We start from the raw sequence: 14,556 nt of genomic DNA on the forward strand, positions 1-14,556 counted from the left end.
CCTCCAAACCCCACCAGAAACCCACATCTAGGTGCCCCCCATCGCCCATAAGGTGTACAGTTGTGGGTAGTGGGTTTTTTTTTGGGGGGGGGTTGGGGGGCTCAGCACACAAGGTAAGGGAGCTATGTAGCTGGGAGCTTTTTCTGAATTCCACTGCAGTGCCCCCTAGGGTGCCCGGTTGGTGTCCTGGCATGTCAGAGGGACCAGTGTACTACGAATGCTGACACCTACTACAACCAAAGGGCTTCTATTTGGTCGTTTCTGAGATGGGCGTCCTTAGTTTCCATTATCGCCGAAAATCAGAAACGACCAAGTCTAAGGACGACCATCTCTAGGGACGACCTAAATGTCAAGATTTGGGCGTCCCCGACCCTATTATCGAAACGAAAGATGGACGCCCATCTTGTTTCGATAATACGGGTTTCCACACCCCTTCGCCGGGACGTCCTGCGAGGACGTCCTTAGGAAAACTTGGGCGCCCCTTTCGATTATGCCCCTCCACGTTACCTCGCCTAAATGTGGTTTTTTTTTCCCATGCTGATTTTTTTCAGTGACATGTAAGAATTAAAACCCGTAAGAATAAAATAAAAGGAATCGCAAGACTATGAGCTGAAGGTGATCAGTAGTGCCAAGGAGAAGCTGTGTTGAGTATTCTACTGAGTTTTGCTATGTAATCAGTCCTGCATTCCGATATATTTTTGCCCAGTTTCCTAAACTTAGCCTCTGTTATTGACAGCTACTTAACACCACCTGCTCTAGTACTGAAGTCCTGTCACCAGTATGACTTTAAGTGTTTGCACATTAGACCCACATGAACACATTTCATAGGTCTGTATCAGTGGCATAGCTACGGGTGGGGAGGGGGGGGCACAGGGGGGCACCCACAAATTGACTCTGGGGCTCCCAGTTTGGCTAACAGGGGTCCCCAACTCCTGTCAGCTAAGGCATTTGTCCTGTGCAGTCTTACATTGCCTGGCACCCTGTCCTGTTTTCAGCGCCGTGCACGCTCATTTAAATTAAACTAAGAATGATTGCGCATGCTCAGTTTCATTAAAACGAGCATGCACGGCGCTGAAAACAGGATATGGCAATATGAGACTAGTGCAGGACAAATACTTTAGCTGGCAGGGGGGGGGGGGGTTGAATGTAGTAAAAGCAATTAGCTCGGCGGGGTTTTAAAAAGGTTTGGAAGGCTTCCTAAAGGAAAAGTCCATAGACCATTATTTAAATGGGGAAAATCCACTGCTTATTTCTAGGATAAGCAGCATAAAATGTATTGTACTTTTTTTAGGATCTTGCCAGGTATTTGTGACCTGGATTGGCCACTGTTAGAAACAGGATGCTGGGCTTGATGGACCTTCAGTCTGTCCCAGTATGGCAATACTTATGTACTTATGAACTGTTTTTACACACACAGTTGCCTACTAAACTTCATAAGGAAAAGAAATTAAGATGCAGTGAGTGGAGAGCAGTATTTAAAAGAAACAGGCCTTTTGGAGCTATAAACCCACTTAACTGGAGGAATAATGAGCCCAGCACTAGGGAAGCCAAGGTGAAAATCCCAGTGTGGCTCCCTGAGATCCTGGGCCTCCATTGGTCAGGTACAAACTTTCTGATTGCAAGCCCTGCAGGGACAGGGAAATGCCTATTGTACCTGAATATATTTTGGCCTGAGCTAGGAATGAAAAAAAAGCCAGCCGATCCAAAGTCTTGGTACAGTGAATTAATGCTGTATGGAAGCTTCCAAACATGGTTCGTATAGGACTTTTCAGGAGGACTTGATTCAGAATTTTATACTGTAACATTGGGCCCTTATCCCAATGCATTATCAGGCTCTGAGTGCAATGATACAGCTTAGTTATGACTGAGAATCTCCAAATGAAGGAAAAGGTACTGCTTTTTTGGTGTGTCAAGTAATTACCATCAAACATTTAACTGATTTAAATCTCAAAACTTGCATCTCTCTCTATCTCTCTCTCTCTCCATTTTTATATTATAGACCTACCTTTACAGGGCAAACCACAAATGTAAGCTTAGAGAGGTGAATTTCACTAAAGCATTTCTTCATCATATCCACATGCCTCCGTGACACATTCTCTATAACTCTTCAGCCCCACCTCATAAAGTGGAATCTGCTTCATTCTGATAGAGCTTTTGCGATTACGATGCAGTCCATGTTTACATGTTAAAAAGCCCTGGGTTTATATAGGCCTGTCTTTATAGACAATTCTGTAGAGGATAAAACCCACTGGGAGACATACAGTGTCTCTATTCTAATCATATTTCCATGGATGGAAAGATGCCTCAGAAGATTAAGTTAGGATTACGTTTGCATAAGCTCCAGATATTTTTTTTATGGTGTGTAGGAGCGCCAGGAAGATTGACTTGTTCAACGTCACACAGCGTGTAGCAGAAGTGTGGGTCAACTTGAATTTCTAAGTTTCATAGCTCTGAGCATTCAGCCAAACAAAATCACTATTTCAGAGAAAAGCAATTGACTGTAAACAAATTATACAAAATATCAACACATTTAAAAAAAAGGATAGAAAATATTATTTCAGCTTTATCCACTAATTGTAGTACATTTTTTTCATATTTTTATTTTAATGGAACTCATAGGAACTGAAGCATATAGCTCTTTATATTTATCATTTACCTTTCTTTTACCCTTGATTGCATGTTTTCATCCTTGGAGATATACCTTGTAGCTCTATACTTATGATATGCTTTACCTGTATATGTAAGTACTTGATTGTGTGTTTTTAACATTATTTTTTAACTTATATGTTTTATATTATTGTCTTTAGGTATTGATTTTTAATTTCAGTTGGTTTGTTTTGTAGCATTACCCCTGATGCAACCTTTTTTTTGTTTTGTTACATTTGTACCCCGCCCTTTCCCACTCATGGCAGGCTCAATGCGGCTTACATGGGGCAATGGAGGGTTAAGTGACTTGCCCAGAGTCACAAGGAGCTGCCTGTGCCTGAAGTGGGAATCGCACTCAGTTCCTCAGGACCAAAGTCCACCACCCTAACCACTAGGCCACTCCTCCACTGTTGCTACTATTTGAGATTCTACATGGAATGTTGCTATTCCACTAGCAACATTCCATGTAGAAGTCGGCCCTTGCAGATCACCAATGTGGCCGCGCAGGCTTCTGCTTCTGTGAGTCTGACATCCTGCACGTACGTGCAGGACGTCAGACTCACAGAAACAGAAGCCTGCACAGCCTTCTACATGGAATGTTGCTAGTAGTGGAATAGCAACATTCCATGTAGAATCTCCAATAGTAGCAATTTTATTTTTGTTACATTTGTACCCCGCGCTTTCCCACTCATGGCAGGCTCAATGCGGCTTACATGGGGCAATGGAGGGTTAAGTGACTTGCCCAGAGTCACAAGGAGCTGCCTGTGCCTGAAGTGGGCAAAACGTGGCCACATCAGGTTATTTTTTAATAAGTACTTGCTGTGTGACTTTCAGCTGGGATCTATTCTGTTCTTTATTTTTATTACATTTGTACCCCGCGCTTTCCCACTCATGGCAGGCTCAATGCAGCTTACATATTATATACAGGTACTTATATTTGTACCTGGGGCAATGGAGGGTTAAATGACTTGCCCAGATTCACAAGGAGCTGCCTGTGCCTGAAGTGGGAATTGAACTCAGTTCCTCAGTTCCCCAGGACCAAAGTCCACCACCTTAACCACTAGGCCACTCCTCCTTGTGTCCTTTGCTTAGCATAAGTGCAGGCACCTAAATGCAGGAGGGATGTGCGTAACTTACAGTATTCTGTAAGTTAGGTGTGTAAATGGGAACCCCCACCTATGTCTCGTTCAGGCTCCACCCTGTTGCAGATATGCACTATGCAAGTTAAGTGGGCATTTGCAGAATAGCATTTAGGTAGAATGGAGAAATTAGACCTTACCTGCTAATTTACTTTCCTTTAGTCCCTCCAAACTAGCACAGATGGGTTATGCAATCCAACCAGCGGGTGGACACTGAGAACAACTGACTATAGATGAACTCAAACCGTGCTGTGAAGTCCCCAGAGAAGCCATTCCCAACCTAGTCCTCAGGGCACACCTAATCCCATTGGGTTTTCAGGATAGTCACAATGAACATGCATGAGATAGATTTACTCTAGCCAGTTTAGCAAAGGTCATGTAAAGTGAGCAATGCACAAAGGGGCTTAGTGGGCTTTTTAATGTCCGTAGCAGTGGACAACAAGAATCCTATGCAAATGTATTTAAATGTGCATTCCGTGGGATGCATAGCGGATAATGAGTGATGCACAAAAAGCAGCCCTTACCTTAAACAAAGAAATTTTACATGAGGTCAGGAGCTGTCAGTAGTGCTGCCAGGGTTACTTTTCTGTACAGGAGGCACTGGGAAGCAGTGCAGAGGGGTGGATGATACTGAGGGCTTTAGTGCATCAGCCCCTCAATTGCATGCAAATCTATCTCATGCATATTCATTGTGAATATCTTGAAAACGAGATAGGATTAGCTGTGCCTCGAAGACTGGGTTGGGAATGGCTGCCCCAGAGAGTCAATAAACAAATAGGCAAGCAGAAAGATCCCAAACAAAGCTATAGAAAATTTCCTCTCAGGAAACCTAGCTGGCGGAAAGTGAAACCTGCTCTCTGTCCTGTTTCTTCCCAGCAAAGCCATCAACAAGCATCTGCAAGACTTAAGGTTTTGCTTCTTTTTTTGTTTGTTTGTTTATTTTCAACAGCATGCCACCAACAGCTCGCAGTCACCTAACCCCAGCAAACCAGAACCATCATGACCCAAAGGAAACTAACACATCAGGGTGAGTCCTGTACCAGTCTGGGGGATTAAAGGAAAGTAATTAGCAGGTAAGACCTAATTTCTCCTTTCATAGCGTCCCTCCAGACTGCTGGAAAGCACTGCTGGAAAGTACCAAAGCAGTGACCATCAAGGGCGGGTCCCATTCAGTTCTTCTTCCAAGACCTGAGCTCCAACAGCTGCATCCTGACAAGCCTGAACATCTACTCAATAATGACAAACAAAGAAATGCAAAAATTAACCAAATAGCTGACTTAGAAATCTCCTAAGGCGGAATTAGTGAGCCTTCAGATCATGATGCCATCAGGCCCCTCATGGTATAATCTTAAGAAGGGATGGCGCAAGCTTTCCCTTGAGCAAATATGCTGATGCAATAGCCTCCTTAATCCATCTGGCCAGCAAGACTTTAGAAGCCGCTTCTCCCTCCCAACAACTGAACAACATGTCCAAACACCTAAACTCCTGAATCTTGTTCACATACATGCACAGTGCCCTCCGAATGTTCAGCTGGTACAACTGATGCTGCTATGCCAATCCATTAGCATCTCTCAAAATTGACAAGACCACAAAGTACTTAACATGAAAAGGAAATGCCACTTTGGGAAGGAAGGAAGGAAGGAACCATATGAAGGACTAATTTCCTTAGTAAAGATCAGAAAAGGCACCCTACACGACAAAGCATGTAACTCAGAAATCTGCTGCACTGATGAAATCACTACTAGAAATACCTTCTTCAAGAAAAGGTCCTTAAGTGTACAGTCTGAAAGAGGTTCAAAAGGGGCTGACACCAAAACAGACCACACAAGATTAATATCCTAAGGGAAAACCAAGGGTCTAAACGAATGATAGAGCAGCTGCACCCTTCTGAGAAAGCAAACATCCTGATGAGAAGCCAAGACCTTGCCTTTGATCAAGCCTCGGAAATATACCAATGCCACCACCTGCATCTTAAGGGAAGAAAAAGCTTTGAGACACCAAAGACTCCGGTGATCGGAGCACCAGTCTGCAACAACACACCAGACTCAGACATAAGTAGAGGAGTAGCTACTTGTGATCTTGGGCAAGTCACTTAACCCTCCATTGCCCCAGGTACAAAAACTTAGATTGTGAGCCCTCTAGGGACAGAGAAAGTACATGCATATAATGTGTACAGTGCTGTGTACATCTAGTAGTGCTATATACATGATTACTAGTAGTAGAGGAGGAGTGTTTTATAGAATGCAAGAGGGGGCCAATCACTCTACTTTAATACCTTCTCTTTCTTAAGCATGCCCACTCAAAAGCCAAGCTGTAAGACAGAATGGAGATAGGTTGGCAACCAAAGTGTAAGGTCTATTGTCAGATGCATCAGGTCTCTATACCACAGATGCCATGGCCAGTCTGGTGGCACTAGCAACACCGGTCCCCCATAAAGCTTGATTCTCTGAATGGTTCCGTTCTGCCCAGGAGAGGCCACAGAGAAAACACATATAGTAGGCACGACGAGGGCCACTGCTGCATCAAGGCATCTGCCCTCCAACTTGCAATCCCTTCTCCAACTGAAGAAAAGGGAGACCTTCTTCATATTGTTGAACGATGCCATCAGGTCCATCATTGATGACCCCACTTGTGCACTGTGAGGTTGAAGACACGATGCCCCAGGCTCCACTCCTCTGGATATAGAATATTTCTGCTAAGAAAATCAGCCTGAATGTTTGTTTTCCACACCCGCTACATGAGCCGTGGACAGATCCTCCAGATTTTGCTTTGCCGATAACCAACTCTCGGTACCTCCCTGTCAGTTCACATAGGCCACCACTGTAGCATTGTCAGAGAGGACTTCAACAGCTTTCCCACAAAGCAGATCCTGGAATGACAAGAATGCCAAATGAATCACCTTCATCTCCAATCAGTTGATCAATCACTGGGACTCCTCCGGCGTCTAGCAACCCTGAGCCACTCGGCCCAGACAGTGGGCTTTCCAACCAGTGAGACTGGTATCTGTAGTCAGGATCATCCACTAAGGAGGCTCCAAGATTCTGCCCCCCCCCCCCCCCCCCCAGCAGGTTGCAAGACTACAAACACCATGCTAGGCTGTATCTCGCAGCACCCCCATGCAGGATCATTATCTCCAAGGAGTGAGACTGGGGAGACCAGCTTGAAAGAAGAGTTTTTCACAGTGGTCTCATTCGAGCCCTTGCCCATTGCACCACTTCCAGTCTTGCCACCACTGAGCCCAGGACCTGCAGGAAATCCTTGGCCTGGGGGCAGCGGAACTGAAATAAGGCTCAACCCTGGACCTGGAACTACTGAATCCTAGCTTCAGAAAGAAACACTGTGCCTGACTTCATGTTGAACTGGACCCCCACATGGTCTAAAACCTGCAATGGATGAAACTGACACTTCACTAGATTGACCACCCAACCCAACAACTGCAGCAACTGAACCACATGACCTGTCGCCTCACTGTTCTCCTGAAATGATTTTGCCCAAATCAGCCACTTGTCCAGATACAGGTGCACCAAAGATTCCTTCCCTCTGCAGAGCCACCACCACCACTACCATCACCTTGGAAAAGGTGTGTGGAGCCGTGACCAGACCAAAAGGGATAGCACAAAGCTGATAATGCTTCCCCAAAACTGTGAAGTGAATGAATCTTTGATGCTCATTCCGGATCAGAATATGGTGAGATCCAAGCATGTGAGAAATTTCCCCGACCTCACCACCAGAATGACTAATTGGAGGGTTTCCATGTGAAAAGAAGGAACCTTGAGGGCCTGATTCACTCCCCCTAAATTCAAGATGGGTATGAGAGCTGTCCTCCTATGGGACCACAAAGTAAATTGAATATCTTCTGGTACCCAGATCTTCATGTGGAACAGGAACCACCACCCTTAAACAGATAAATCCGCGTTAGGAGTTACGGATCAAGAAAGGGATCTGGGTGTCGTCGTCGATGATACGCTGAAACCTTCTGCTCAGTGTGCTGCTGCGGCTAGGAAAGCGAATAGAATGTTGGGTGTTATTAAGAAGGGTATGGAGTCCAGGTGTGCGGATGTTATAATGCCGTTGTATCGCTCCATGGTGCGACCGCACCTGGAGTATTGTGTTCAGTACTGGTCTCCGTATCTCAAAAAAGATATAGTAGAATTGGAAAAGGTACAGCGAAGGGCGACGAAAATGATAGTGGGGATGGGACGACTTTCCTATGAAGAGAGGCTGAGAAGGCTAGGGCTTTTCAGCTTGGAGAAGAGACGGCTGAGGGGAGATATGATAGAAGTGTATAAAATAATGAGTGGAATGGATCGGGTGGATGTGAAGCGACTGTTCATGCTATCCAAAAATACTAGGACTAGAGGGCATGAGTTGAAGCTACAGTGTGGTAAATTTAAAACGAATCGGAGAAAATTTTTCTTCACCCAACGTGTAATTAGACTCTGGAATTCATTGCCGGAGAACGTGGTACGGGGCGGTTAGCTTGACGGAGTTTAAAAAGGGGTTAGATAGATTCCTAAAGGACAAGTCCATAGACCGCTATTAAATGGACTGGAAAAATTCCTCATTTTTAGGTATAACTTGTCTGGAATGTTTTTACGTTTGGGGAGCGTGCCAGGTGCCCTTGACCTGGATTGGCCACTGTCGGTGACAGGATGCTGGGCTAGATGGACCTTTGGTCTTTCCCAGTATGGCACTACTTATGTACTTATGTACTCTCTGATGACCTTTGCCTTCACCTTGTCTGAAAGGGGAATCCACAAAGGCATTCTGCAGGGGCCACATGAACTCGAGGGTATACCCATTAGGAACTACTTCTGGTACCCACTGGTCCTCGGTAATCTGAGTCCACCTCCGATAAAACTTTCTCAACCTCACTCCTACAGCCATCATAGGTTGGAGCCTGACACCTTAATTAGGAGGTATGCCCTGGCAAAGGGGCAGAAGGGCCCAAGTCCCTGCCCTCATGTCAGCTCCTACAAAAGGACTGAATTCTCTGGAAAAACCTACTGTGCTGAACTCCACCAACTCTGCCAAGCCTAAACCTTCAAAACTCCTTAAAATGACCTTCTACTAGAAGAACTTCTGCCTGCTTCTTTAGGCTTGTCCTCCAGCAGCCTGGGCACTTTCCTCTTATTAAAATTCTTGACCATTTTGTCCAACTCTTCACCAAATAATAAGGACCCCTTAAAGGTAAACTTCCCAAGCTTCAACTTAGAGGCCATATCTGATGCCACCACAAGGACTTCCTGGCCACCACACTGAGAACCATGGACACTGCTGATGCTCTAAGAAAGTCATACAGGTTATTCCACAAGAAGGAGGACCCCATTTCAATCTTTCCCATCTCTTGGTCCACCAAAGCCATATCATCTGTAGACCTATGCAAGACCCACTCAGACCAGTAGAATCAGGCTCTCGCCATGAGACCCCTGCATATTGCTGCCTGTACTGCCACCTTCCATTCTGTGGTCTTGGGGATCTCTTTAAGGCCATACTGCTGTCCACCGGAACTATATTCCTCTTAGTGACAGCCGAGACCACAGCATCCACTACCGGAGGATGTAAGGACTCTCTCTATCCTGCTCCGGGATAGAGTACAAGCAGACCATGGATCTTTCCACTTTGAAAGGGGCATCAGGGGTCTTCCACTGGGCCAAGACAACCTCTCTGAAGTCCTGATGCATTAGAAATAAATGCAAAGCCTTCCTTATCCCCTTGAGCAACAGAACCACAGTGTGTAGAGTGGATTTAGCATCCTCCTCAAACTTCAATACAGTAGATATCTATGTGATGAGCTTCTCTATGGAAGACCCTCACTACAGAAGAATCCTCCCCAGGGGCAGGTCCTCCATCCAGGAATCCTCCTCAGCAGTTCCTCATCCTCCTTCTGGAAAATCAGGCTTCGAAAGAGGGGAACCTATCTCCACAAGGACTTCTTCCTCCCACTCCAGACTAGACCTCTTGGAGGGTAGAGGAGGAGGAGGGGTTCTCCATGGTCCCCATGATGCCTGATCAGTCTGACCACCTTTCTGCCTCATGCAAAATGCCTGATACATTGCCAGGATCAATTCAGGAGAAAAATCTACTCCAGAGGCTGTCAGGACTTGGCAGGCAATACTTTAGGAGTGGAGGAGTAGCCTAGTGGTTAGTGCAGTGGACTTTGATCCTGGGGAACTGAGTTTGATTCCCACTGCAGCTCCTTGTGACTCTGGGCAAGTCACTTAACCCTCCATTGCCCCTGGTACAAAATAAGTACCTGAATATATGTAAAAACCACCTTGAATGTAGTTGCAAAAACCTCAGAAAGGTGGTATATCAAGTCCCAGTCCCATTTCCCTTTCCCTTCCCTTCCCTGTAGAGGCTGCTCACAACTTTGCACTGAAACCAACATGGCAGTGGTTCCAGCCAAAGACTGAACCGCTAATGCCTCCTGTGCACTAGAAGAAGCAGTCTCCTTCATGTCCACATGGGACTTCACGCCACTCTAAAGAGCTAAATTTGCCACTGAACCAGTCTTGGTGCTCCCCTCCCCCCTCCCCCCCCCCCCCCCCCCCCCCCGCAGGCAATGCAAAATCAACCCTGCACTACCCACAGACCAAACAGTTCTTTAGTTTTCTCCACGTTCATTGTAGCAGCTCTCCCGCCATGAGCAAAGGCATTTGTAAACAGGCAAACTTTCCTCACTACAAGCCTGAATGAACTGGAGTCAAACAAAAGCAAAAACATACTGCCCTGAACACACAGCCTAACCAGCACTATGAGGGGAAGGTAGGAACACTTCCTTTTTTTCACCACAGTGGAAGCACACTCCACCAGCACTTAAGGCTGTCTGCCAGCCACAAGGCAAAAAAAAAAAACAAAAACCCCAGCTTAGGCACACCCAAAACTGCCCCAAAGGTATGCAGGGATACAGGAGGAGGGATCTGGCCAATTGGGTGTGGCACCCCATGGCACAAGAGACCCCCACGTGCCTGAGCTCCTGTCTAGTGCAACCAAACCAACTGGAAAGCCCTGAAAGGGAAAAAGTAAAAAACTGACCAGAACCCTTAGCTATCTTTTGTTTTTGCAGAAACACCTCCCCCCCCCCCCCCCCCCCATTTCAGGCCCTAGAACCCAATACCTGACCAGGACTGCACAGGGTAAGCAAGTCCACCACCTGCTGGAGACTGAGAACTACTGACTGTCTCTAAGTTACCAGATGTCTGAAAATTCCCCAGCCCAATTCATGGCCGAAAATAGACTGACACCTAAAGCAGCTACCTAAGGAAGGGGATGTCCCCTCAGTGCTGCCTGAGCTCACCAACAAACAATGTGAAGTGTGTGTGTGTGGGGGGGGGGGGGGGGGGGGGGGGGGGGGATCAACCAGTGTGGCAAAAAAAGAAAATCTCAAAAAAGCAATCCTTGACCACAGAAAACTGCCTGCGGTGATTTTAAAAGATCTACCCAATTCCGCGTGAAAACTGCGGAGTTCACAACTCTAACAACTACACAGCATGGTTATAGGTGAACTCAGAAGTCAATTGTTCTCAGTCTCCCGCTGCTGATCAGTGTGCATAACCCATCTGTGCCAGTCTGGAGCAATGCAATGGAAACTGACATTTATGCCTGTATGCGCTTGTGTGCATTTCATTATTCTAAACATTTGCATATGTTGTATGTACATGTGAACATCTAGTTTACAGAAATGCCTTTCACATGCTTTTACAAAGTGTCCTTTTGCAGGGTTTAGGTTTGTGCAACACTATAGTTACAATGCTGCACCTCTGCCCTAAATTCAAGACGGCTGTAGTATGTGTGTGTGTGCGGAAGTGGAGTTTCCAGAGGACACTTCTGGCTGCACATCACAAATGCTCAGCTGCTTTCAGGTAAATGTTTCATCCTCCATAGCCTCAATTTTGATGAACTGCCAAAAGCTTACTCAAGACTAGATAGAAAGAAAAGCCCATGGAAGCCATCAGCTTCTAATTCTTTAGTGAAAACTTCCAGAGAGTTCATCTGTAGCAGCAGGGCCAGTGTTAGATATGCTCGGGCCCATGATGAAATTGGGGAGAGAAACACCAAAACCCAGTGACAGGTTGTGCCTTCTTCAGCGTTGAGCAAATTTGGGGTTCCTGTGGCAAGGGGGCCCAGGGCAATTGCCCTGTTTACATCCCTGTAATGCCAGCCCTCTGCAGCAGCAGCAGCAGTCTCAAAGGCTAGTGGTGTATTGAAACTCTTACTGCGGTAAATCATGTGACTTTTAAGGAGGTATTAGACTTTTGTCTTTTTGAATATTGAAAATATTTTTTTCGCTGAAGTCATTATTAACCTTTAAATTGTTTGAAACCTCAAATTTGCATAATCTGTCACTAATTTAAGGTCACAACTATGAGCTGTGAATTTGGCCTGTATTTGTGTTTAAATTTACAAGATATCGGAGAATGTGGGTCAGGAAAGGCAACGCCACATGAATTAAAGTGGGGCAGTAGTAATTCTGAAGGTGTTCCGTCACATTACTTATTTTACAACAATTATCTATGTCCTTTCTCTTTAAGCAGAATATCATGTGCATGTAAATAAATGTCTAAATAAACATTGGTATACAAGCAGATAAAATTATCATTGGATATCACTTTCTGGCAGTGAAGGACTAGAACTGGCTTATTGTTCCAGGTACTGCTCATCATTTTGCAGTTTTTGGTTTAGATGAAAATTATCCCTTCAAAAACAAGGGACCTGCAATAATAATACACCCATGTATCACCCTGTACCAAGGGCCCACTTGCTTTCCTGCATTCTATCATTATGACTTGTACTACACTGTACAGAGATACATAATGGAAAGTCCACACTGCTTGAAGTTTACAGTCTTGTCAGGACAGAATGATCCTTTTGGTTAAACAAACAAAAAAAAAAAACAACAGGAAGGCTACTGACAATAAATAAAATGCAGGAGAGTTGTAAGTAATCTGAATTTGGTTATTTCTGATGCTTTAAGAGGCTAGACTACATGTAAACCATGGCATTTATTTTTATGTTTTACTGCTTTTCACGGAAGCGATGAAATGATTTGCAATCAAACATAATATATGTATAAAATGAAAGGAGAAAATATATTGCTGGAGAATTAGGTAAAAGCAGTTAGCTTAGCAGGGTTTAAAAAGGTTTGGATAAATTCCTGAGGGCTTCTTTTACAAAGCCATCTAGCAATTCTTGCGTGGAATTTTGCCCCCTGCCCCCTCCCCCTCTTGGCGGTCCTATGTCTGGTTACCACTGGGTTAGCGCGGGAGACCTTAACACCACCTCAATGGGGTGATAAATGCTCCCCCCAAATTGGCTGCACAGAAAGTGCAAAATTACCGCATTACCATTTCTTTTTTCCACCTTTTTAACCGTGTGGTAAAAACTCGTGCTGTTGCTGCTGCTAGCACAGGGTCCCTTTTACCTCAGCTTAGTAAGAGGGGCCCTAGGTGTTCTATGCAAATGGGGATTTATTATGTTTAGAATTGTATAGGTTTTTTCAGTTGCTTAACGGTAGTCCAATATCACTGATGATTATTTGGGATTCCCCCATGTTTCACACATAGGTGTACAAAATGTACAGAAGTTAAACAGCGCTGACTCCAAGCCAGGTGCTGTCTTCCACCACCACTGATTCTGCTCCCTCATGTCTTTTGATTTGACTCTCATGCCCTCCGTATAGTTTGGGAAAGGATGAAATTATGCATAACTTCTGCTAATGAGAAAAAAATTAATGATTTACGCAATGGAAGGTGACTCAATCAATGAAGCATTTTCAAAAGCAGTATGAACAGTAAGTGAGGAGAGTGGTATATCAAATGATGTAACTATTAAACGGTATCTTGCACATTCATCACCTGCTGATGGTGATGGACAGCACCTGACTTGGAGTCAGAGCTATTTAACTTCTCTACATTTTGTGCACCCATGTTGGAACACGGGAGAATTTCAACTAATAATGAATGTGCAGAATACTGTTCTCACTGCTTTGGAAAATGCTTCATTGGTTGAGTCAACTGCCATAGTGTAAAACATTTTTTTTTCCATTAGCAGAAGTTATGGTTTGAGAAAGGATTAAATTTATGCATATGGATGACATGAGAATCAAAAGACATGAGGGAGAAGAATGTGTGTATTGAAGCAAATCTGAAATGTGTTTTCAGGACAGAAGATAAGCATTAAATAAAACAAAAAACCTAGAGAAATACACTGACCCAATAGCCACTACATGTAAGAAATTCTGTTCTGCTGCATTCAGAAGTACAAGAACTCTAAAACTGTTTTTCTGGATTTTAGTTTTTGTATCTGGAAATAAGCCATGGGATGCTCCTGTACCCCAAACTCAGTCACACACCATTGGGAAGCTGCACTGGGAGCCAGTGTGCCAGTACCAGCTGCGCCACCTACAGGATGAAACCAGGATCACAGCTGTGCTACCACCCAGACTGGAAGGCCACTGGGTATCCACAGGGTGAGAATTTGAGCTCAAACTGTAATCCCCAAGACCTAACTTGTGCATTGTTATCTTCATTGATTTTTATGTTTTCCATGACCGATGCTGTCTCTTTACCTGTATTTTCAAAATGCTTATATTCATTTTATTTTTCTCCAGAAAAATTTCCTGTGCAGAACTGGATTTAAATTGAATGTTAATTTCTCTCTTCTATGACTTGAAGTGTATTATTGTTCCCATAAAGTTTAGCTACAGAACTACATTTTCTAAAGTTCATTACCCAGAAGCCTGAACTATTTTACAGGGAGAGGCCTTGAG

General features: G+C 44.6%; 1 protein-coding gene across 1 annotated transcript in view; it reads left to right on the forward strand.

Annotated features, from left to right (window-relative positions):
• Positions 1 to 14,556, forward strand: part of APCDD1L (APC down-regulated 1 like) — a 52,752-nt gene that overhangs the window by 25,586 nt on the left and 12,610 nt on the right. The window contains exon 2 of the mRNA XM_030212163.1: positions 14,082 to 14,256. Within this exon, the coding sequence (XP_030068023.1) occupies positions 14,082 to 14,256 (175 nt within the window). The remainder of the gene's footprint in view (positions 1 to 14,081; positions 14,257 to 14,556) is intronic.

Source organism: Microcaecilia unicolor, chromosome 8 (assembly GCF_901765095.1).
Source record: "Microcaecilia unicolor chromosome 8, aMicUni1.1, whole genome shotgun sequence".
NCBI lineage: Eukaryota > Metazoa > Chordata > Amphibia > Gymnophiona > Siphonopidae > Microcaecilia > Microcaecilia unicolor.